Source organism: Xiphophorus hellerii, chromosome 1, assembly GCF_003331165.1.
Source record: "Xiphophorus hellerii strain 12219 chromosome 1, Xiphophorus_hellerii-4.1, whole genome shotgun sequence".
Lineage (NCBI taxonomy): Eukaryota > Metazoa > Chordata > Actinopteri > Cyprinodontiformes > Poeciliidae > Xiphophorus > Xiphophorus hellerii.
In genome coordinates, this window is record NC_045672.1 from 4,984,893 (window position 1) to 5,011,210 (window position 26,318).

Below are 26,318 nucleotides of genomic sequence, written 5' to 3' on the forward strand. Positions count from 1 at the left end.
TTAAAGGTTTTATGAAAGATATGATACAACCTCAACCAGGTGAATGAAAATAATTCCCTTTTCATGTTTTCTATTTTAAGCTAAATGGATTTTTGATTATTGCTGAAAATATATCTGGTGAGTATTACAGTAACGATAGTCAGCTTTTGCCCTAGTTACAGTTGGATAGGGGGAAAGTGATAGCTAAGATGAGAAGATGTAGACAAAGAAAGAGAAGAAGAGAATGAACAGAGCCTCCTTAGAGTGTACAGTGGCACCAGGACTGGGAACAGAGACAAAGGATGTAGTACAACAAAGAAACAAAACTGAAAGAATACATTCAAGTCCACTTTTTGGTAAGAACAGTGCACAGAAATACAATATGAAATCTGATTCCTACTTCTCACTGGCTGAGAGAGAGAGCTTTAAGATAGTGGCACATAACTTAAAACTCTTTCCACATCTGTTTCACATATTAACTGGCATTTATCCCATAAAATCCAGCTTATAAACAAGCAAATGTGTTAGAAGGGAAAAAAAAATGCAATAACCTGATTGCCTGTGTATGCACACCTTCAAACTGATACTATGTTGAAGCACCTATTGCTTTCAGTTTTCTATGGTCAATGCCTGTCAGAGTCCGACATTTTGATTGTACCTCATAAAGGTTCCCCTGTTCCCTGAGGATCAAATGGTAGTTTCAGAAGGTTCACTTATGCAACCAGGATATTGCTGTTTTGCTTTATTGCATTAATTCCAACAACAGTAATACATGGCCAAAGTCTACCACTTCGAAATAGTTGCATTGTGCATTACATTACCATGTTGTCTCTTAAAATGTTGCTCTAAATTGTCTATATATTAAATGTTCAGCATATATTTTTTTTCTCTGCATGACCCTATAGAAAAAGGTGCAATAGATCTTCAGTCCTGTCTGCCACCCTTGTTGCCCGGTCACCTACCGAACAAGGTGGCAGCTTCAGACGCGCTGAGACTGAACTGGGACTCCAAGAACTTTGGACCAAAGGTGGACATGCCTGCGATGAGCGTGGCCTCAGTGGCTCCCGCCAAACACAGGAAGAGGAAAGTAGGGTTCTTCAAGAGAAGCAGCACAGACCTGAAATAAGTTGGAGAAGATCGTCAGTGTGTGTGTTCTCACCGTGGGTAAATAAGCCTAAGCTTTATTTTTTAATTAATACAGTCCGCAGTAATCTCCCCAATGTGTAGACAGATAACCACTGCGCTGGACCTAAAGATAAATAATCACGTTACGTAATGTTTTGGGTAATCCTCGCAAATCCTGAAAGAGACTCAGTAAGAGACGACGTCATTCTACGGGCTTATAGTAAGCACTGTTGTAACCTAAAGGGTCAGAGGTGTCACTCACCTGCGATGCTCTGCTCCAATGACTGCTATGCAGAAGTTTCTGCCAGTTGCAACATTTTGAAAAGAATCTACTCATTCTTACATAAATGTTTGGGGCTTATATGCAGGACCGATAAACTTTCACACAGATTTGTCATTTCCTTGAGAAAATATTTGAATGTGAAGTACATCTTTCAAACTGTAATAATCCAAACAGTTTCCACTTATAGTAAAAAGGAACCTGTCACCATCAACCTCTTTTATCTCAGGGGTTCATGCATCAGGACTAAACAAAAGAGATCTTGTTTTTAGGAGGCGCTGGGAGTATTTCGAACCTCAAGTGTACATAAATGCATAACATATTTCAAAATTGCTATGTAGTAAGCATATCGTAAATGAGAAGAAAAAAAAAGCCATGGGAAGAAAAAGCGTAACCTGGCAACAGAGGGAAAGTAACAGCATGATCAAAAGAAATTAAGACATACACGCTCACATATAACATACAACATACAACGCCAAGCAACAATGGGCTTAGAAGATAATATGTAGGCCAAAATGCCATTTCCAAAGAAAGAGTAGTCACAAGTGGAAAATATTACTTTAAGAAAGTTTACTTATTTTATTTTTATCATATCTATTTAATTTCCCTGTGGGATCAATAAAGTATCTTTAGATTTGAATATGAAAGCCCGTCGACTCCACAGGAATGGATGGGTCATCTACAATTCACCAGTTCAGGCAATGCAATGCTGAGAAAAAAAAAACTATGGCTCCACCTTAAACTGCAGGCCCCAGTTAGCATGTGAGAGGTTAAAGTTCATGACATTTAGAAAAAAGACCAAACAAGCTTGTTTGTCTCTCTACAATGAACATGGCAGCAGGACATGAGGTTTGGGAAGTGGACATGTTTGGACAAAACCAAACATCATATTAATACAAACACTTTGTGCTGATTGTCAAGTCTGGTTGGGATTTCAGGATTTGGGTTTGTTTTGCACTCATACTGTTAGAGATTTTTTGGTATTATCATTTTATTCTTACTTTAGTTCACATTAAGTCTATAGATCTTTGTGATTTTCTGTTTAAAGTGTTCTCTTCTTTAAATGACCTGGAGGTCACTACTGTCTGTTCAACTTTACGAGAAATAGTTAACACTAAGTTTCTCAGACCTTAAACCCTTTTGCAAGAACACCTCCTAATTTAGTAACCACCTGTGAACAGTCGTATTTTGTTTTCTTGTCAGTACTGACCGAGATTTGAACCGGGCTCAGACCTTTGATCAGATATCACATCTGGAACAGGGTTGTTAGATGTTTGGGTTAGAAGCTTTACGACCTCTGTTGTTTTCCTGACTGCCCCCTTGCCTGTTCTTCTTTGACAATAAAAACAGGAGTTTTTGTCAGAGCAGATCAGAACGCTCTGTGGATTGTTCGGAGGAAGAATTGGCAGAGCCTTCCCTTTTGCAAAAGCTCCACGTAAAATTCATATACGTTGTCTGTGGTTCTTTCTTTTATTTAGGTTCGAAAGGAAAATACCTATTACATACTACCTGCACACTTTTTTTTATTGAATTGACCATGAATTCCTCTGTATACCAGCATTTATCATAGAGTCAAATGTTATGCAAGTCTGCCTGTCAGCCAAAACATTTCTGAAACCGGGTAGAATAACAGGACATTAATACCAAACACCAAAAACAATGCCTAGCAAAAAATATTACTCTTATTTAGGTAAACTTCAGACTTTTGAGTCCCTTTCGAACAATAGATGTAACATTTTTATTGCTCAGAAGTCATATTAGCACACTAGGAAGTGAGATAACATCTACCTATAGCAGTCATTATTTATGTTGAGTGTCTTCATTGTGTCATGTGGCCATCTTTCCTGAAACCAATACATTTTCATTTCACTTAAAACTAATGCAGGATAAAAAAAAGCTAAAAAGCTGGCAGGTTCCCACACATGATTTGAAGATGACTCCAAAAAAGTCTGCTGTATCCAAATCAGACCCTTGTTTTAATTAGACCTCCTACCTTGGCATGTCTTTGACTGATTTTCCAAACTGAGGGTCAGAGGCTGTATTGTGGCTTCCATCTTTCAGCTGGTGGGCCTCAGACACGCGCCCCGCCACATGCTCCTGGGAGCCTGCGTGGAACCAGAACGAGTCATATTAGGCTATGATTGATATTTTTGTCTTCCCAAACTGTGTCATAATACGGTGTGAGAAGTAGAGCTTCCGTTTAGGATGCTTAAGCCAAAGTAGGTGTGATGCAGCAGTGGGTATGAGTAGTACCTGGCAGTTGTTGTGGGTATCCAAGGATGGGGAAAGCTACCAGTAAAGCAGCTGCTCCTCCTGCCAGGAAGCCGATCCACCAAGCCCCAACCCAGTGTGGGTTTTCTGGAGTCATTTCTGTTCTGTAGCAAATAAAATGTTACTTACCATTTGACTTTGACCATATGAACTGCTACATGCCAAACTTCTAGTTTTTCTTACATAAGTATTGTTTTACACAAAATTATAGGTTTTTTTTTTTTCAAATATCTACAGGAGCATTTTGATTTCTGGTCAGCTTTATTTATGTAAGTTCAGATAAGTGGATTAGCATATTTCTTTATTGTTTTTTGTAATATGTATATTAAGTACATGTTATTTAAATAATTTTTTATTGAATTTATATTTAATTTAAAGAGCAAATGCCATCCTATTTTGAAGCCAGAAAACCATGGATACTGACAGTTTGTAAAATAAATCAATCACAGTTGGCCATTTCACTTTATGTAAATATAGCATAATATTTACTTAAAGTGAGTTTAATAAAAATGTGGATCATCCTTAGAGTTTGATTTCCGTGACTGACTGCGTTCTCACAACGATAATTTGACAGCTACATTGTTGTGCCAACAGAGTTGAAGCAGAGTTGCTGGTAAGTTGAGGAATGATTATTATATTTTTTTTTTATAGAAAACGGATTTTTAGCTGCTTCCCTTCACTGGTTTTACACAACCACAACTTACTTGAATTAAGTAACCAGGTAACACAAATGTGTATAGAATAACAGACATTTATTAAACTCTGCCAGAGTTTAAGCATTTTGAACTACAGTTTTTTTTGACAAGCAAACTTTCACCACTGTAGAGACTGGGTTTGTCGGTGAGTGCTTTTAAGACCTAAAAGACAAGCATAGGGTGTTTGTCTATTAGGTCTCCAAGCTATTGCCTGCAGGCATTCGTTCTGAACTCTTTACCGTCACTGAACAAACTGCTGTACCAAGCTTGGTTTTACCAACTCAAATTCAATTTGAAGACTTTGTTGTCCACTTTGGTTGGTTAATGTAAGTCAAGTTCAGACATCGTCATTTTCAGAAGGTTAAGGCATGCAATTAAAAGAGGTGTAACTGTAGAGAGCATTAAGCCCAAATGCAACTGAAAATGTGTAAATGTGTAGTTTATGCTCTTTATAATATTTTCTAGTAAACTGTATGATAGACCATTTCTTTTTCAATCTTTGTTAGGTCATGTTACATGTTGTAATAAGATACAATCAGCTGAAGACACAGTCCAGTATTAAATACTCAGTAAAATATTTTTTTTCCCCTCCCCTCAACATTTTAATCCTCTTATATTGTTAGTCACTCAGAGTAGACTCACGCCAGATGAATCTCTGTGTAGATGGTGAGGAAGTAACCTCCCAGCAGGTAGCCTGCAGCAGGCCCCACAATAGCTGCTGTGTAGAAGATCCCTGGCGAGACAAACACCAAAGTCACATAGTCAGGGTGTGCCAGTACAACTACTTCCTGTTTCCTACTCACCCCCTGTTCCGCAGGTTAAAAGGCCCCCATTGTTCTTTTTATGAGCTCTGAATCAAAGGAGGGGTAGTTTTTTTTATTAAAGAAAACAATTTTGATGAATAAGGCGTTCTGCATTGTGTGTGTTTGATGGGAACAGGTTCTGTATATTTCATGGCAGACTGATCTAGGAAACTATGACAACTTGGCCCTTGGCATACTGGGAGGAAATATTGTGTAAGTTTGTTTGTGTGTAAATTCTTTGAACCTAATAAGCTCATTCATTGAGATCAGTGATCACCTTCTGTAAGACCACTTCTGTCAGAATGAATGAATGAATGAATGAATGAATGAATGAATGAATGAATGAATGAATGAATGAAAACACAAAAATGGATGCGCATCATTTTAGGTACAAATGCTGCAGAGAACCTAATGAGATGCTATAAAAGCACACATACAAGTGACTCTGAGTTCTAACGCTGGAATTGCTTTTAAAATAAAAGTGAGCATTCTGTGTTTTGGAATGAATTTATTACACTGCTGAAATTGTAGAAGTTTGAGTCATAACGAAAGAATTACTTTACAAATTTCAAAAACTCAAAAAAGGATCAGTGCTTTCGTTATATTAAGTCCAGTTCAATAACCTTGTGGTAGAGCCCATAAATAAGGTTTAGAGGCCAAAAAGGATTAAAGTTCCATTATATTATGTTTAAATTATGTGTACTCAACTGTTAATAACCACAAAATCAGTATCAGTAATATGCAGTGAAGTAGAAAAGGTCTCCTCTACAGATAAATGTAAAAAACATGCAAATGTTTCAGAAATTTGAATTTGTATCATTTAAGTAGTAGAATAAAAAGGACTTTTTTTTACACATGGACATAAAAAACTTTCCTTTTTATGACATAGCTGTTCTAGTATCATGAAAGCATATTTATTTTGGTTTGTCAATTTACACAAATCTGTATTTGTTTTTTATGATCAGTTTTAATAAACATACGCTGTGTGTTTGTTGCACACCAACAGCACAGGGTTGTATACGACACTCACCCATGTAAACAGGTCCATAGTTGGAGCTGACATTCTCATCCAGGTACGTGACCCCTAACGTGTACAGAGGTGTGGCGCCGATACCGTGCAAAAACTGTCCCAGCATGAACACAAAACGATAACTGGACAGTCCTCCTCTCTCCTTGTTCTGGCACGGGCTGGTACTGTTGGCAGAACACATTCCTATTTGCTCCTGCAAACTGACCAAGTAAGGAGGAGCAGTGAAATGAGGCAAGGTGAACACCAAGGAACCCAGGGCCATAATGAGTACGCCCCATCCCAGCCAGCGGGGCTTGTGTCCAGTACCACCAAAGTAACTGACAAAGGCCAGACAGACACAGGCAGCAATGTCATAGGAGCTGGCAATGAGACCGGCCTGGTAGCTGGGCAGGTCAAAACGTCGCTCGATGGAGGTCACCACCGTGTTGATCAAGCCGTTGACTATCATTCCCTGGAGAAAAGAGGCCACACAAAGAAAGAACAGCACCCAACGAGGGGTGTTGAACACTTGGATGATGTTAGGCTTCAGAGCCCCCCAACCGCAGAGTTGATCAGAGTCATTGGACTTTAGTGTCAACCCCAAAGGAGCCTCTGTATCAGGCTGACTGCTCTCTCCATATAACTGCCCCGGCAGCATTGAAGCCCTTGTGAAAATAAGGGCTCCAGCGAGGTCATCAGCTCCTGACCCGCCAGGGCTTCTAGGACCAGACCCTAGAGGGCTTCCTGTCTGGGAGTCCACGGGACTAGGGGTGTCCAAAGAGCGGCCCCCATTGAGGGGACAGTCCTGAAGGTCCAGGAGCTCCTGCCTGGAACTAAAAGAGGCGTCGGCATTAAGCAACACTGGCATCACCCCTCTGAGGGGTACTTTGGAAGTCCTGTGAGGGTCTTGGTATGGGCAAGAGATGTATGTTATGTTTAGCGGCCCTGAGACAAAACGTTGAGGGGATATAGCTCCTGCCAATCGTCAGTTGGGCTCATCTCGGTTTTTTCTTCTCCTGCTCTTTATTTCCTTTGCTGCACAGGTCATGCATCCACAGTGCTCAAAGCCAATGTTTTATAGGGCTAAAGTCTTGCAAAGACTCTTCAAAGGTCCACGTTATCCACGTTAGGTGGTAGAAGACGAAGAGAGAGCCAGGTGAACGGACAAATGAATGGCATCCTGTTAAGAGAAAACAGTGGAAGTTAGGCCAAAATCAACAAATTAGCAAACAAACAAATAAACGTACACCATGTTTATTTCTCAGACATGCAACTTCTTCTAGAATTCGAGGACTAACTCAATATCATCTTTCACCAAGGACAAATAAGTGCAAAGAGGCTGATACAGACATCGTAGCCCACTGAAGATCATATAGCAAAAACATTTACAATAATCACAAGATCTGATCAAAGACTGACTTATACTGACTATAGTTAAAGTATAGCCAGTATAATCTATAGCCTGAATGACTAATGAAACATTTTAACTACTGAGTGCTGGGATCAGCTCCAGGACTAGGCCAGTCTCACCTGGACAAAGATTATACCAAAAATGGACAACTGGATACATGAAGTTGAGACTATCTTCTTGTCGTTTCCTTGTCAGGGCAATATGATTTCAATATCAGTTCTGAAAGATTTTAAGATCAGCGTTAAACTCATATTAGCCAATGAGTCTGAACCTTTTGGTTATTAACTAGCTTAAACACATAACTCAAACTCAACTGCACCTTTTAGGATTTGTCTTTTGGTCTTTGTGGAACCAGAATCAAAAAGATTTGAGCAAAAGTATTAAGCTTTGCTCTTAGAAGAGAGAAGTCACTTGGCATATTCAATGTAAATTATGTATTCAAAAACAGGTAATAAACTATTTTTTAGATGGTCCACCCATACACAGGTAAGTAGGACTGAATTTTGAGAAGGGCACTACAAAAACATGATTAAACTTTGGATTTTTAAAAAGGGCAAAACTATATTCAGTGATTTTACCAGCTCCACTGCTACACCTTCTTTTAACAAAAACTATTACTAATGTCACACCAGCAGGTTGCAATAACATTTATAAACAAGCATGCAAGAATTAAGAGTAGAACTAATTAAAGTCAAAATATCCTCATGTTTCCTCCTGAAACATACCCATTACGCTTTTCTTTGATCATTTTTTGCATTGCGTAGAAGACGTTGAGTGGAGCACAGTTTTGGATGAAAACGTTGGAAGTAACTTTTAAAATCATAGTTTTTCTCAACAAAATCCAATTTATTTATGGATGACTAGTTCAACCACAGGAAACAATGTCTGAGTGTAAAATATGCTTTATATTTATGTCTGCCACAAAAGATCCGTTGTTATTTTTCAAAGACCATGTGTCAGAAATGCTAGACTTGGACAAAACCAGAATTCAAAGCCTTCCAGGAATAGAGTATTTTGTACGAGATAACCACTTATTCTGTTCAGACTTTTGATGACCCTGCAGAAGGAGAGCATGAAGCAAGCAATACATCTCAGTCAAAATTGTCATCAATTTATTAAGTAAAGGTGAAATGTAGCCTGATGAATACATGCAAATCTACAGTAAAATCAAATAATTAAAAAATATTTTTACTTAAACATGTAAATACGCAACATGACTGACTGGAAGGTTAAAGAATAACTCACAGAAAATTCCCCAGGTAGAACATTGACCTGAAACATGCATCGCTTGGACCACTGAAAAGTTCATTGTGGGCAAACATAGAAACAAATTTCATCATTACCCAAATTCCATTGACAAACTGTGAAGCTGAAATAATGAACTGCAATATTTGCATAACAAATCAATAATAAGATAAATATAAAAGTGTTTCTTACACTACATCTGGTGCAATGATAAACCTACACATTTAAGGTTTTAAGTAGAAAACAACGTATATTCCACAATATGTTCTCAAGCAGTGTTTTGATAAGTTCATTCATAGCTTTAGAAAAATAGAATTATCAATAATAGTCGTTTCTTTCACTTTTACTACATACAATTACTGTGAGGCAATAGAAACACACAAGTTGGAATAGTGTGACTGTTTCCGTCATATTAATCACAATTACCAAGATTCACAACTTGAAGTGCAAATACAATATCCATAAATATTTATCCTGTCTCCTACCTTTAGGTTTCTCTGTGATAAATAGATCTTGTGATGTTTAATAAGTAGAAAAAAATTGCAGGAGAGAGGTGGAGAAAGGGAAAGTTGCAAAAGGCATCCATGCCTAGTGCTAAGCCTGTCTCTGAAAGCCTCTTATAAGTCTAACGCTGAGGCAGCACATCAGCAGATTGGCCTCAGTGTCCGTCAGACTGAGCAGTCCCACAGGGTGGGAGGAGTTCTTCTGGTCTACATAATCCTCTGGAGGAAAAAACAAAACTGCTCACCTGTGCTTGAACTTGTAGCTACAGCAATATGACACCAGCTATTGTCGTGAGTTAGAGAAAAACAAGTAGGAAGTACTAAATGAACTCCATGTCATGTTGTTAGCAGCAAACAGGGTTATTGTTTTCTTTCCTCGCAAAATGAGGAAACTAATGAGCCATGATAAGTAGATACTAATGACCCAAAAAGGAATGAATAAACACATTCACACTGAAATCTGTGTTGTCTTGTTTAGAGGGACATAGTAGGGTCACAAGTGAGTAACATGGGAGCAAATTCATAAAACTAAAGTTCAAAATGAGGTGCATGAAAAATCATTTTAGGCGGTGCAGTATAACCAACTTCTAATGTCTGCCTGTACTTTAGGGAATAACTCCATGGCGAGGGTCTTAGAGTATCTGTTACCAAGTGTCACCAATATAAATACTGATACTTATTTAAGGTTAAATATCATCAATCTTCTGATGTCTAAGGCTTTTCATTGTTTAACTTTTGAAGTATCTTGTTAAAACCCAGGACAGGATTTGGATAAAGTTTTCAGTTGCCTACAAAATACTTCATTGACATGTTAACATGATAAACAGAAACAATGGGAATACAAAAAATATATATAATAATTCAGCATTGTGTTTTAAATTTGAAAAAGTGCAAAAGTTTTCATTTGAGAGCAAATCAAAGAAATAAAAAAACATTTCAAGAGAGTATGCAAGACTAAAGTATCAGTCTTACAATGTTAGTATCAATCTGATCCTGATATCAACTTGGTATTGATATTATATATCACCCAGATATCAACACCTATGTGGATAAAGGAAGCATTGGCTTCAAATTTAATTGAGGAAAGGAGCTTGTTAGGCAATTGCAACGGGGCATTTATTATTCAGTAAAGTGGATAGCTCTGATTGTGAGTCCATGAACACAGCATGACAAGTGGTAAAACACACCCCTCCACCCATCTGTTGGCTCTAGCCAGAAAACTGTGCTTGCTGTTTCTGTTTTGTGAATGCATTTGTTACTTGGGAGCAGCAACTCTTCTGATTGATCTGATTGACTGGATTTTCTGCTCACATCCAGACAGCAAGCAAGGCACTAGGTGAAGAATAGGGGTGACCTGACAGACCTGGCCGGTCTGGTTGCAGTCAGCCCATTGTACCCTGACCCAGGTCGTCTTCCGACTTGAAAGTCAGCGAGGATTACCGTATCAAAAACGTGCAAATCTGTACACCAATCTAACACAATAATGGACAACATCGAGCTTGTGTCACTGTTCATCATCAGGACACTGAAGACACAAAGGCAAGACAACATAGGATAGTAAGCCATTTTACACAACCCCACCGCCAATGAACGACTCCATGGTTGACTTCAAATAGGAGCGGCCAAGACATAAGGGCTAATCCAAAAACACTGAACCGGGACTTGAACCCTGGCTGGGCCCTGTAGTGCACAAAGGCCTGGTGTGGAGTGAAAGCATAGAAGAAGAAAAAGAAGATGACAAAGGAGAATAAGAGGGTAAAAAAAAAAGATTGTTGATTTTTCCTTTCCTTTTTGTATTCTTACCTACTTATTTTTCTTTGTCTTCCTCTTTTTCTTCTTCTGACAGGCCTTGTCCCAGATTTGTCACCTGATTTGTAATGAAAATCTGGCCAATCAGCTGTGGCGGAGCCAGAAGATTTTCATAGGGGGTGTACAGGTTGGGACTGCTGCTCACTCAGTGGTGGCCAAGAACGGATCGTCTGTTTTGCAGCAAAATATCCATATATTAAAAATATTTGACTACGGACATAATATTTTCTTGAAGGCCTATAGGAGTATTTAAAATTTTCACCCCTGACACCACCTGCTTTGAAGAGGAACTGCTTGTACCAGAAGTGTACTCTGCCAGTGAGTTACTTCCCTATTGGAACAACCAATCACTTGGTAGGGGTGGCAATGATTGACCAGTCTTTTATTGCCACTGCCCCTGCCAGTAAGACAAATCAGAAAAGTCACTGGAGCCAACTGACAAGTACATCCTTTGGAAATGCCCACGATCAGAGTAAGATATGCACTATTGGGATTAATATATATAAATATTTCAGTGAAATGCCCTTTAGAGTGTAGGATTTTGAGTACAAAAAATGGAAAATCATTCTATAAATGACTGGCAGAGGCCTTCCCAACAACAGCAGAGCCAAATGAATGGGACGAGTTGCCTGCACTTCTACTATGCGTTCAGCCAATCTCCTGTAATCAGCAGGTGGTTTAGAAGATTTAGAACGGTCAGCAATCTCTGCAATCCAATTAAAATCACATTGACAGATAAAATTAAGTCTTGTTCTCCACTCTGTGACAGCATACAGGTAAAAGCCAGTAAATTAGAATATTTTGAAAAACTTGATTTATTACAGTAATTGCATTCAAAAGGTGTAACTTGTACATTATATTTATTCATTGCACACAGACTGATGCATTCAAATGTTTATTTCATTTGATTTTGATGATTTGAAGTGGCAACAAATGAAAATCCAAAATTCCGTGTGTCACAAAATTAGAATATTACTTAAGGCTAATACAAAAAAGGGATTTTTTAGAAATGTTGGCCAACTGAAAAGTATGAAAATGAAAAATATGAGCATGTACAATACTCAATACTTGGTTGGAGCTCCTTTTGCCTCAATTACTGCATTAATGCGGCGTGGCATGGAGTCGATGAGTTTCTGGCACTGCTCAGGTGTTATGAGAGCCCAGGTTGCTCTGATAGTGGCCTTCAACTCTTCTGCGTTTTTGGGTCTGGCATTCTGCATCTTCCTTTTCACAATACCCCACAGATTTTCTATGGGGCTAAGGTCAGGGGAGTTGGCTGGTCAATTTAGAACAGAAATACCATGGTCCGTAAACCAGGCACGGGTAGATTTTGCGCTGTGTGCAGGCGCCAAGTCCTGTTGGAACCTGAAATCTCCATCTCCATAGAGCAGGTCAGCAGCAGGAAGCATGAAGTGCTCTAAAACTTGCTGGTAGACGGCTGCGTTGACCCTGGATCTCAGGAAACAGAGTGGACAGACACCAGCAGATGACATGGCACCCCAAACCATCACTGATGGTGGAAACTTTACACTAGACTTCAGGCAACGTGGATCCTGTGCCTCTCCTGTCTTCCTCCAGACTCTGGGACCTCGATTTCCAAAGGAAATGCAAAATTTGCTTTCGTCAGAAAACATGACTTTGGACCACTCAGCAGCAGTCCAGCTCTTTTTTTCCTTAGCCCAGGTGAGACGCTTTTCGCGCTGTTTCTTGGTCAACAGTGGCTTGACACGAGGTATGCGGCAGTTGAAACCCATGTCTTTCAAGCGTCTCTTGGTGGTGGATCTTGAAGCACTGACTCCAGCAGCTGTCCACTCCTTGTGAATCTCCCCCACATTTTTGAATGGGTTTTTTTTCACAATCTTGACTAGGGCGCGGTGATCCCTATCGCTTGTACACTTTTTCTGACCACAGAGCTCTGAGAACAGCCAGCCTCTTCAGCAATAACCTTTTGTGTCTTTCCCTCCTTGTGCAATGTGTCGATGGTCGCCTTTTGGACAGCTGTCAAATCTGAAGTCTTCCCCATGTTTGTGTAGGCTTCAGAACTGGACTGAGAGACCATTTAAAGCCCTTTGCAGGTGTTTTGAGTTAATCAGCTGATTAGTTTGTGGCACCAGGTGTCTTCAAAATTTAACTCTTACACAATATTCTAATTTTGTGACACACGGAATTTTGGATTTTCATTTGTTGCCACTTCAAATCATCAAAATTAAATGAAATAAACATTTGAATGCATCAGTCTGTGTGCAATGAATAAATATGATGTACAAGTTACACCTTTTGAATGCAATTACTGAAATAAATCAAGTTTTTCAAAATATTCTAATTTACTGGCTTTTACCTGTATATGAAGAAGATCCCCAAAAGTAAATTCAAAAACTGAATTTACTTTAAACTCAAGCTGTGATTGGATGGGAAGGCATCAGGGAGTGGATTAATATCAGCTGATGATGGGATGATTAGAAGTGGGAGTTTCCTGAAAGGGGAACCAGGCCATTGCCCAAAACAATGCTCTAATATGAGGCAGCCCCTTCCTGCCTCACTGTTTGTTGTTCTGAGGCCAGCAATGGAAATGTTGTCTCAGGCTTTTTTTGGGGGTCCAAATCTCCATCTTGCTGAGATCAGAGTGGAGAGTTGTAATATTAATAAGCACAGGGTTTTGCCCTTCCCACCAGCTCCTTTATCTACTCACAGGAAAGTTATTTGCTTTGGAATTGGGAGTTGTTCCTCTGTGGTACACAAAGGCTTTTGAAGTATGAGCCCAAAAAGACTCCCATGCATAAATATATTAAGACAAGGTAAGGATTTAGCTGTCCATCTGATTCAGAGATCACTTTAATCGACACTGCTGCAGTGAGATGTCACTAAAACAGAATATTTATTGTCCTGGAATATCAATCTGGTAAAACTGGAGTGCAGGTTTGACTCTGGGAACAAGTTGCTGTGTTTGATTACTTCATTCCAGGAACCAGCTCTTTTATCCTAAAATTAGAAAAGCATCCATTCTCCAATGAGGCAAAATGTGTTATGTATTTGTCCCTGTTGACCCTGAACTCGTTCTCAGGCCAAGGTAAAGAGAATTTGAGAGGAGAAAGAATATAACAACTTTATTTAGCTGTCTTCTTATTCACCACACAGTGATTGAGTTATTGCACACATATGTTTAATTACATGTTTTTCTAACATCGTGTATTCGTAGATAGTTCATACAAAGAGTAATCTGTGACGTTCCTCCTTAAACAATCTCTCCAGAGTCTGATGTCCTCTCTTATGCTTCCTTCTCTTCAGCAGGATTTCCGTCTGGAAACTGAACGTCTATTTTCAGTTTTTTGACAGAGGCCAACTTCTTTCTTTGAAAATCTGCTAATATTTTCAAGGTTTCATAAAGTTAGACACTCTAAAATGGTTCTCAGTGGCTTTGGAAAACAAAAAAGGCCCGGAGCATCATAAATTATCAACCGTAATTAGCAGCAGGCAAGAGGTGCTTTTCCACAAACATGCTTTGTTTTCACACCAAGCCTTAAAGCCTATGTATAATTTTCCTTAAATTCGTCATAAATTAGCATTTATGACGACACTAAAGGAGTAAGCCTCCATCAAGTTTGTTCATTAAAGCTGAAAACTGCTCACCGAGCCTTGCATGAACTAATCTGTGCATGAAATAACTATAACATACATAAATGTTTGTGGTTGCAGTGTAACGAAATATGAAGTTCAGAGTTTGACTCATATTGTAGTTTTTTTTGTTATATATTTTTTTACCTTTTTTGGGGGGAAAAAAACTACAAAAACTACAGTACTCCCACTATAAAGTAGACAGTCACGTTCCAGTCAGTCCGTGGCGTTCGCAGCGGCAGTGGGATTTCAGAAGGCACTGACCCGGTAATGTTCTTCCGCTTGGCTGCAGCTCAGAGAGTAAATGCCAACCGTCCCCACAGGCAACAGACAGCCCGGCTCGTTTAGCACTTGTCTCTAAATGAAAACGTTCCAACTGTTCCCTCTGACATTCGCTACGTTCCCTTTTCTGTGTCACCGTTTTGTGCTGCAGAGCCTACAAACAACAGAAACGAAACAAGACAAGAACCAAACAAATGTTGTAGAAGTTCAAACTCTTTTGGAACTGCAGCAAAACGTGTGTTGGAGTAAGATGGAAATCATTTGAACTTTTCAGCAGTAGAATTTGATCATTCTACTGTTAAAATTAGTCTGTTCAGTGTGTCGGCATTGGAAAGGTACAAAGATGAAGACCTAAACCAGCACACTAGCAACAACTAGGAGTGGGCGAATATGGGCTTAAACTTTTATTGTTTTATTGTGATAATGATAAAAGTGGCCATCAAAACTATCCAATGCTCCTTTTTTTGGGTAACTGCATGGCACAGTGGTCATAGCCCTCACACACATTCTGCCCTTGAAAAACATTTCATTTGTAATATTTTAGGGCACCAGTAGTTACATACAAAAGTGATTTGTATCACTAAACTGCCCACAGTCACTGCATTTAATTATATTTGATATATATTAATGCTCTCATTGAACAAACAGTAGGTCAAAATAGCATAGAATAACAATCCCAACGATACGGACAGTTCTAGGGGTTTTAAACGTCATTAATTGGAATGACAACGACAAATTTAAATTCTTCTCATGATAAGAACTTTATTAGGATAAATGCTTGACGATGTGAAATGTGATAAATCCCCGTCCCTAGTAACAACGCGTCTGATCAGAGGCTTCTGGAGCTCTAGGAAACAACAGCGCAAGTCGTTTCGGGAAATTAGAATGCCTGATGTAGATATTCACAGGTAGAAGTCTTCTTCCTCTCTGCCAAGCTCACCGTCTCACATCAGAGGAACATCAGGATATGTACGGGTTCAGTGTCTTCTTTGAAGATCCTTAAGATGGACATAGGAAAGGCTGGACAGCCAATTGTTTGAAGCCATTTTTACTGCGGTGCCGTCTACACTGAGGATAAACAAAAATGAATCTGCCTGTAGCTACAGACTCACACAGACACAGAGCAAGCATCAACGCCCTGACCTACATCTTCTAGACATTCCAGCACAGTACTGCCCTCTGTTGGAGAAGTAGAAGAGAGGGCTACTATTTCAAAAGGAGCAAATGTAAGGCGATATTATTAGTTGAAATTGAGAAAAGTAAAGATGCTTTGAGAGAGAATAAGGAAGTACTTTTTTTTGCTTTTTTAAGTTCTTTCACATTAAGGTCTTGTATCATAACAAGTGTACAATTGCAAAACACCTGAATCTCAAGTAAGGAAAGATCTTCAAAAATCCGACAGATGTGATTATCATCCCAACAGAACGACAGTACTAAGCAGAAAAGTATTTAGATGATGAACAATAAAAAAAGGTGACCTGTCAAAGATGGGTCTTTGAAACTGTTCATTTATCTGAAATTAAAAACCAGCAATTTAAAAAAATAATAATAATGATTACAAAAGAAAATGGCTTAGCTATGATGAGAATTCTGCAATAGACTGGCAACCCATCCAGGGTCAGGTTGCCTGTCAGGTTGACCACTGGAGATAGGTACCAGCAACACCCAATGGGATAAGGGTGTAAGATAATGGATGGATGATGAGAATTCTAAAGGGATTGTATTATGTACTTCCAACCACATTGGCCCATTTTATAACACAGTCAAGTAACTATGTTACCATAAGTTGTTTCAAAATGCTGTATATGTCAAACATGACTTAAAACAAATTTGACTTTGCATCTGATATCTTGAAATTGGCCTCTGTCTCTTTAAAAAAGCTCCGAATTGTTCTGACATTCCCCAATAGCACATCATAACAACAATGCTTCTCCATGATGCCGTTTGCAACCATTTTTAGATGCATTAGACTGAAGAGCAGTTCGTATGATGACTTGTTCAAATGAACGTCACTCAGCTCCTTCAGACTAGCAAGGAGCAACTAGCAAACACCTGGTGGAACTGCACTGCACTCTTGATACAAGCTACTTCTCAGTGCAACGCTGGTAAAAACGCTGTTAAAGGGTTAATAGAGGAGCGATGTTGTGCTGACTTCTTAAAGGAGAAGTTTCAGAGGAGCTTTTAAAGAGACAGAGTCCTATTTTCAAGGCATTAAATTACAAAGTCAAATTTTGTTTATGTCATATTTGATACATACAGAATTTTTTACAACAACTGAAAGTAACAGTTGCTTAATTGTGGTATAAAATGATACTATGTGCCTCATAATTACATAATACTTCACCTTTATTAAAAATAATTACTTTCATTTTAACAGATGATTTTCTCTCTACAAAACTTTTAAATACCAATGCGCTGAGATTTAATCCAAAAACAATGTATAATCATGACTGCAAACCTGCAAACTACTTCTACTATTGCACTTCTAGTCCTCCTATACATTAAACCTTTAAGGTCGCTACCTGACCTTAAAGGTTATTGCATAGAGAAACAAATCTGGTTACTGTCCACCTTCCGGGAACTAGATCTGTGTTATTTCACGAAGCCTACCACAAATGACCTATTTTTTGAAACAAATGAATCTTCAGTAATGTTCAAACCTCACATGCTGAGGCTTGAAAGTTGTTTTGTTTGTGTCCAGGTTCACTACACACAGAGCATCTGCAGAAACATGTGTTTATGTGAACTGGGTCAGAGACTCTCATCACATTAAACCGAATCACCTCTGCTCATCAGTCCAGAAGCAGAACTCCATGTGAGTTCACAGCGGTATCGTTAAAATAAATGTAAGGTTCCACATGAAAACACACCCTGTTATTGTACCACGTCATTCTGGTTAAAATAACTGTCTAACATAATTGTGCAATCCTAAATAAGTAGGTATGAGTACAGCAGGAAGCACTGAGTCAGACCTCCAGCAGTCCACACGCAGATATTAATCACTCTGACATCACTGGTGGTAAGACCCATACAGGATCTTCCATTAGTTTAACGATTTTCGCAAAAATGTCACCCAGCTACTCCCTTTCAAGAACAAATGTTCAGCTCTTCATCATTTCAGAAAGTAAAAAGAGCATATTGCCCAGAGCAAGAGAAATTAAAGTGTTAAGTTTGCCAACACATTATCCAATTTGCTTATATCTGCAAATTGGATAATGATAAGATATTTAGTGCCCTAAATATCTTAGTACACTTCAAATAAGACAAAACTAACTTACAAGTAACTCTTCAACAAGGAGCTTGTTTTAAACCAATAATTCCATAATATTCCAGATTGGCAGATTATTGGATTAATGACACAGGGAGCATGTCTTGTTATAAGTGAAAATATCTGCCAATGGAACTAATACTTTTTAAATCAATATTACTGATGAAAAAATAACTATTGATGTAACAAGCTCTATATCTTGCTGAAAGGTTACTTGTAAGGTAGTTTTGTCTTCTTTAAAGTGTACTGAGATATTTGCACTAGAAACTAGACCAAGAATACTTGGTTAGATTTTGTATGATTGCAGGGCGATAGGTTGATGCTCAGTTCAACCTAAACCTAACTGAGTGTAAGCCCACACAGGATCTGTGGGATTAGATGTTATGCTCAGTCACACTGATTGCTCACAGTGACAGTAAAATGTTATGAGATCAGAGCAGAAGTTAAATTTAACTACAGCTGTGTTTCCAAGACAAAACCTAAAAAAAACTCAATATTTCTCTAATGTCAAAAAAAAAGAAAAACCACTATGTTGCAATTGCGGTGTTTCCAATAAATAAGAAATGCAATGAAACTCATATGTGAATAAGTTTGTTCACATGATAAGCCATTAAAACATTCCACTCCATGATCCTCCAACTACTTCCTGTTGTCTTCTTCTTTGTGGTTTGTGCCAGCAGTAACATCCAGTTGTTGATTTTATGTGTGATGCAGTTTTGTAAAATATGCTAATTTTTATATGGCCAAAAAACCACCTCATCCTAGCACCAACATTTAAAAAAAAAGAAGAGTTTTTTGGGGTTTTTTAATTGGCATGTTTCCATTAAGTGAAATTATTTTGAAATAATATGGTCAATCGAAATGCAGCTATTGTAAACAGTATCCTACAAATCCTTTGTATCTTGACTTTCACTCTGTCACCGTTTATTTTTTTTCTACCAGATGCTAAAAATGCTCCCAGACAATAAAATTAAAAGTAGGGGAAGGCTTCTTCTAGGCTTTGATGAACAAGTGTCTAACATCAAAGTAAGAGTTTCAAACATGGAGGCAGGTTGTCATCAAGCTCACGCTTTCATATTTAGGGTTCATGATAACGACTCAGCATCACTTCTCTGTTTTCTGCAAAGCAACAAATCTGTAACAGCGCGAGTTCAGTGTATTGATTGACACACTGAAGGTCCATACAGCAACAGCTATGTAGGTATTTAAGGTGGTAACAAACATGACTTTTAATTCCTGGTTGTGAGACCAGAAAACATCCAGCTAACCAATGTAAAGATGAGTTGAGCAAATATTTCATATCCTGCTCAACAGGTTTGTAACACTTTATGCCTGCAACCAACTTTCCATATTCTGATCAGACGGCTGTTTCGTGTTTCTAAGCAAACAGCTGAATGTTGAATTATATTCCAGAAAGATTACAGCTGACTGCCGCAGTGGTCGGATCAAATGAGTGGATCTTGTGTATGACTGGAGTGACAGTTAGATGATAAGTTTACGAATAAACCTGCAAAATGAAACTTTTTACTGTCACCTCATAAAGAACGTGTTATTTTTCTCTCAGAAGATAGTACCACCAAATCAGATAAGAGTATGCAAATGAAGCATTTGAAAAACATTGACAGACTGTTCTAAGAACCTGTCGGTCCAAAGTGACAACAGACACTCTGTCCAAACATGACTTATTTCCACAGTCATGTTTTCAGTCAGAGTGAACCTGGGGGACACTTTTCTGTCCGTCTGCTCACTGGTTCCACCTTGGTGTCTCTTTGTTTGGGTTGTGACTACCTCAACTAAACCTTGACCACGTCCTCAAAGATTGCAAAGAACCCCACCGTGCAATAGAGCTGTGTTACATATGGGAAGGTTGCACAGCAATTTTTAAAGCTGAGTTGGTAAAATGGAGGAAAATAAAAAAGCACAGGGCTCCAAAAAAAAAAAGCATCTGAGTACAAGAAATAAAATAAGCAGCTCTAAAGTGATGGAGAACGCAATCTAAACCAACTTGGTTCTATGTGAAACGGTAAGTAGCTCTTTTGTTAATTCATGAGTTCACAGTGATTTCTATGCTTCAATTTCACTAACCTTACTCAGGCCTGATTACTGCCAGACCTCTGAAATCAAAAATAGAACCTTCCTGACCATCCATCCATCATCTACACCTACTTGTCCTTGCAGGGTGGCGGAGTGGTGGGGGGCTGCCAACTATCTCAATCGGTTATTGGCCAAGAGGCAGAGTACACCCTGTCCACTCTATCAAACGGACACACAGGGGAAACAACGCACACACACATAAGGGTCATTTAAAGAGACCAATTGTCATGTACGAGTCATGATTTTAGACTGTAGGAGTAAACCAGAGTACCCAGAGAGACCATGCAAATCCCAGGCCGATATTTGAACCCAGGGCCTTCCTGCTCTAAGTGGCGCAGTGCTACCAACTATGCCACAGTGCACCTGACCATTTGAAAAAGACTAAAAGATATCAAAAGCAACACATTATGCTGCAGTCTAGAGAAATTCTAGAGCTGATGAGAATCAAAATCAATGGCATCTATCAGCCTGGAAAAGTTACAAATGGTTCATGATTCCACAATATGAACAGCAACGGTCATCTGTGGCAGAGTTCGAAGAAAACGGCGACTGCAGACCAAAAGGAACTCTAAGGCCCGTCTCAAACATGCCAAGAAACATGTTGATGGTCCCACAGCATTTCATCAATACGTTCTGTGAAATGACAGGGCAAAAGAGGGAAGTTGTGCATCCTATTACTTCTCATCTAAAACTAACACAACAGCTTAGAGGAAGGAAATCATACAAGCAATTCAAAAATGGCAGTAGTAGAATGACAGTCTGGGTATGCTTTGCTGTTGGAACCATTGACCGGATTTATTTTTGCCCTAAATAAATACAACTATAACTTAAAAATGCTTTCTGTATGTACTCAGGTTGTCTTTTAGCCTCCCAAGTAAAACGTGGACTGGTCATGTGACTTTCAGCTGCTTCCATTTACTGCTGCTGTCACTCCAGAGCTTATTCATAGAAATGATTCCGGCCACAGAGTTAATTTAAGAAAAGGGAGTGATGACGTGAGCATGCGTCAACATTATGCTCCGGAAGATTATTTCTTTAATCTGGATTTTTACTTCAACATTCTATGAACATTCTGAATATTGAATCAACTTTCGGCTTTTGCTCCTTTCTTTCCATTTTCACTTCTTCACATTTTTTCTTGATTTCTAACATTCCTATAAACACCGTTTACAGAAGCTATCATAACCTTACAAGTCTAAATACAAATAAAAAAGAAAAGTTGTAGAAAATTATGATGGCCATTTAACTTAGACAATAAATTACATTTACAGGCATTAAGTTACATTAAAATGTCAAAACCTGAAGCCGCTATAATAATTCTGCTGCTGACGTGAGCCGGGAGACCTTGCAGGAAGCATCTAGGTTGGGCTTTGCATGGAGTTGGGCCCCCAGTTAAATTCTGCTCAGGGCCTCAAATACTCTTATGATGCCTCTGTTTCACCTCGATAAACAAAAAGTTTATCGAGGTAAGATCTAAGACAAATTCTGGTTCTTAAAAAAAAAAAAAGCACATCCAGTCTAATTTCAAAGCACTTTTATAATGATTCTCGAACAGGGAAGTTGGCAAAGGTTTGAGACAGAGTAGATCTCCATATCTCTGAATAACTAGTTCATCAAATGCGCAGCTTATGTCTGTTTTACTAGACGACTTAATGTTCCCTTTTTTTCACGTCTGCTTCAGGCTCCTTAACCATTAGAGCAGAAATGCTGTCTCGGCATCGCCACATAAGGGGAAATCCCTTCTATTACTCTGCTGCATGGGCTGCCTGATGCAAGCTCAGTCAGTCAGGTCTGGCGCTCAGGTTCTGCAGACCGCAAATGAAACAAAGCGCAGACGGCGCAGACGAAATGACACGTAGGACGCTCGGAAATAATCTCTTTCTATTCCAGGTTCCAAATATCACACGCATTGCATGTCTACTGCAGGTGCACGGCCTCAAACAAATAAATAAATGAAAATATGTAACTGGACAGAAAACACGTGATTGCATGGTAGACGTTCTCGTTTGGAGGGGAACCCTCCACAGACACACATGCAGGGAGCGGTTTTGAAGAAATGTGCGATTTTAAAACAGGCAACATGGATTGGAGACAATATGACATTTTGAAACGGATTTCAGCCACAATAAAGGCAAATACACAGAAAAGCCTGGTTATTGTCCGACCAGCGCTGAGTTCTGCTTTACATATTCCGGATCACGCTGACGGATGATCTGTAATACTTATTTACTTACATGACCAAGTAAGACTTATGCTCATATTATCACCAATATTTTTTCTTAAAAGCACATTTCAGACTGAACGCATTGGGATCAGAGCAGCTGAGGCAGTTGATGCACCAAACAGCGCATCCTTTCACACGGCGGAAATAAAGCAGCAGCAATACCTTGTTATCGACCTTCATCAGCCACGCGTCTTCTCAGTGAACGGTCTGTCCAGAAGGGAGACGAAACGCAACAGATGTTGCTCCGTTTGCATCAACGCCGCCGCTCAGCGCCCGTCGCTCTGAGAGGAGCGGAGTAAGCGCTTTGTAAAGAGGCTGATGTTCAGTCCTGTGGCGCTATCAGCTCTGGACCAATCACAGAGCGCGAAGAGGAGAGACGAGCTGAAGCAGCGCTGCTGTCGCTTGACGAGCGGACTGTAATATACGACGGTGTGTTAGGGCCGTTGTAGAAAGGTTAAAAAGGAAGCGTGAATTTAATTTCCACAAAAAAAAAACACGAAAACAACAAAAATCAAAATTTTTGTAGATTAATTTCAGAAATTCTCTAGAAAAAACAAACAAACACACAAACAAACAAAAAAAAAAAACAAGAAAAATGACTTTGGCGAAAAATTGCTCGAAAAAGACCCAGAAACGTTGAGATTAATCTCAAACAATTTCTGAGATTAAATCATGTCAGAGTTTGAAAAGGAGAACATTTCTGACTTTTGGAAATTTTCTGAGTTTGAAAAATTGAAGACGGCAATTTTGAGACAATCTTTTTTCTAGGAAATGTAAGACTTTTCAAAAATGTCCTTGTTCTAAAATGTCTGAGTTCTTTTGGCTGAAATGTATTCATTTTTTCCATCTACAATGATCCTAACAGGCCGTCCGAGTGGTTGGGAATGCAAAAAACAAAACAAAACAAAAATAAAAAAAAAAACAGATTACTGAAGTGTATACATTCATACGAAAGTGGAACATTTTGTTGATAATGTTGAAGAACACTATACGAGTCAGAATATTTTACTAAGCGCCTTGCAAAAGTATTGAGAAGAAAGAACGTTCCCTACATTCACTTCGAAAATACTTCATTCATCATCCCAAAGGGAAAGTAACAATAATGACTGAGATCATTTATCTATGTATCCACAAAGAGGAAAAAGCTATGGCTTAGAGAGCTCGTTGTGCAGTTAACACCAACCACATGTTTAAGAGAATCGTTGTGAATTCTCAACTTACCTTCAAGGAGTCGGAGATGATATATGATATTAAAAATGATTCAGGATTTCTTGATTTTTCAGTTGGAGGTCCTTTGCAGTCTTTTCTCCCGATGTCACTAAAGCCCACACAGTGCTTTAGAGCCAGCAGATAACATCCTGCCTGGTTTTATAGTTAACAAGCTTGCAACATCTTTACTGCTAATTGTTAAAATGCTCCACATAAAATATGTGGAGCATATAAAAAAAAATGTCATAAAGCTAAATTATTCACCAGCTTGTTTCATAATGAAGGACATAATTCTACAAAATAGGTTCAAGGAGTAATTTTTTTAAGAGGTTAAAAGCAATTTAGATTTCACAAACAGTCCTCTTTGTTTATGTGTTTTTCTTAGAAACCGAGATTAGTTTCAGAGCTGAGTTCGTCAGAGTGGAGATAAGAGAGGATTCCTGCCATGTTTAGACCGTTTCCATAACACCAGTGTCTCATTGAACACTTTTTGATCCATTTTTAAAATGCCTTTAAGGGTGCAAGGTCAAAATGTAGATACTCCAATGAGCAGAAAGGCGCAGGTCGGTGTGGTTCGATTTACCCTTTTGTCTGTTTCCATACAACAGACCATCATGCTGCAACATTCCTCGACCTCCTTCACCTGTAGGTCATGGGACAATGGTGCCGTTAGGGTGGAGCTACACAGCTCATCAGTTGAGGGACAGAAAATCATCACTGCTTGCGACAAGAACAAGACATACTAGTGCATTACTTTTACCATCGCGCTACTGTGACGCTATGCTAGGAGTCTGGGGTTAACTCTGCCTATGACTCCAACCAAACCACACAGACCCGTCCCATACCGCTCAGTGGAAACGAGGCGGTCTGCAACTATGGCTTTCCCATGGGAAACTCCCTCATTCAAACATGAAGCTTGTTCAGAATATGAGATCAGAGATGAACTCATTTTTTTGAAGCTGAAGCTCCATTCTCTTTATTCGTTGTAGTCGTTACACATGTAATAGATTAAACTCTTCCTGCTGTTGGCTGCTGACACTCTTTTGGAAATATAAAATATTAAACTTGTTAACCTGTTTACTAAACTTACTGTTTATCAGCTGATGTTACTTTCAAATATTTAAAATAAAATGCCACATTTAAACACTACTCTGCATTTCAATATCCACATTTTTTTGGTGATGTTATCAATAGTCATGACATCACCAGTCTGATGTAAGCTTATTACCAACAAAGCTAGTAATGGTAGGTACATTACTTAGATTGATTAGCTTAGGAATGACAAAGCATCTTTGACGTGTTGGTATGGTGGGGCCCAAATGAAAATATGCTTATGGCCCCCAAAAGGCTTGAACTGGCCCTGTTCACTGTCTGTGTGTGTTTTTAATGATGTTGGAGAAAAAGGGCCCAACAAACTGAATGTTGGGCCCTTTTTTCCTTTGAATGAAACAGCAGTTTCATTCAAACTGTACCATATCATTACGGTACTGGAGCATATTGATAAAAACGATAGCCGATTTGGTTTTATCATGTGCTGTTGTTTAGCTAATGAGTGAATTAGCTACTGTTATGTTTGAAAAGGGGTAGGAAGAAGTGAACACGTATTTGATCCTACCCCTTATCTCAAATTAATGGAATATATTACCTACTGACTCAATGATTATCAAAATGTGTAATCAAAACCATGTTAAAATATTCATGTGCCTGTTCAATATACTGTGCTAAAGAGCCAACAATAGACTATATTACATTGACAAGATAGTTACAAATTAACTCACATGAGGCAAGAAAATGTACGGATAATAATACTAGTAATGACAATTGTAAATAACAAGCTGACATCCAGCTAGGGTTCCCTGTACAACGTGAGTAACATAGCTCTGTATTTATTTTTAAACTGGTTGATGCTCGGACATTGTTTTAGTTCCATATTCAGTTCGTTCCACTGTTTGACCCCAGTTACAGTGATACAAAAATCTTGTCAAAGTTGTTCTGATGCTACATATTTTCAAATTCAGTGTCCTCCTTAAGTTGTACCCACCCTCCCTTTCATAAAACATTCCCTGAAGATGTTTGTAACAGATTATAACTGATTTTATACATAAATAGAACATTACTTGTTTATCAAACACAGGTGATTTATAAATTAAGCATTAATATCCCATGCAAGCTTATTTCAATACACTTGGTCTTGTTTAGAAGCTGGGGTCAAGGGTCTGTCTGGGTTCTACTTCTCTCCTCACAGTTCTGGCAGCTTTCCATCAGAGGGCGCCACGGAGCCATGGTTCTTACTTTCCTCTACTGCGACACCAAGTGGACAATATCTATAACCAGCACCCCTGCTGACCCCACCAGGTACAAGTGTGTAAGAAAACGGATGGGTGGACTTCCTAGAGCAGTTCCCGGATGTTGGTCACTAGAGGGAGCTATATTCCCTCAACAATTGTTTTTCTTTTCAGGTTCTTATCATATTACTGTGGCCCTGACGCTGCTGCTGGT

The 26,318-nt window shown here is 38.9% G+C and overlaps 1 protein-coding gene across 2 annotated transcripts in view; it reads right to left on the reverse strand.

The window, feature by feature from the left end:
* The window catches only part of slco4a1 (solute carrier organic anion transporter family, member 4A1), a 36,084-nt gene extending 12,148 nt beyond the window's left edge, over positions 1–23,936 (reverse strand). The window contains exons 1-7 of one of the 2 annotated variants that reach the window (XM_032569320.1): positions 23,832–23,936; positions 22,773–23,024; positions 6,184–7,342; positions 4,993–5,083; positions 3,638–3,759; positions 3,378–3,489; positions 942–1,096 (exon numbers count right to left, since the gene is read on the reverse strand). In XM_032569320.1, coding sequence (XP_032425211.1) covers positions 942–1,096; positions 3,378–3,489; positions 3,638–3,759; positions 4,993–5,083; positions 6,184–7,030 — 1,327 coding nt within the window. In that variant the 5' untranslated portion in view covers positions 7,031–7,342; positions 22,773–23,024; positions 23,832–23,936. Of the gene's footprint in view, positions 1–941; positions 1,097–3,377; positions 3,490–3,637; positions 3,760–4,992; positions 5,084–6,183; positions 7,343–9,303; positions 10,072–22,772; positions 23,025–23,831 lie in introns of those variants that run through there. The other variant, XM_032569330.1, reaches the window with a different exon arrangement.
* Positions 23,937–26,318: the final 2,382 nt, after the last annotated feature.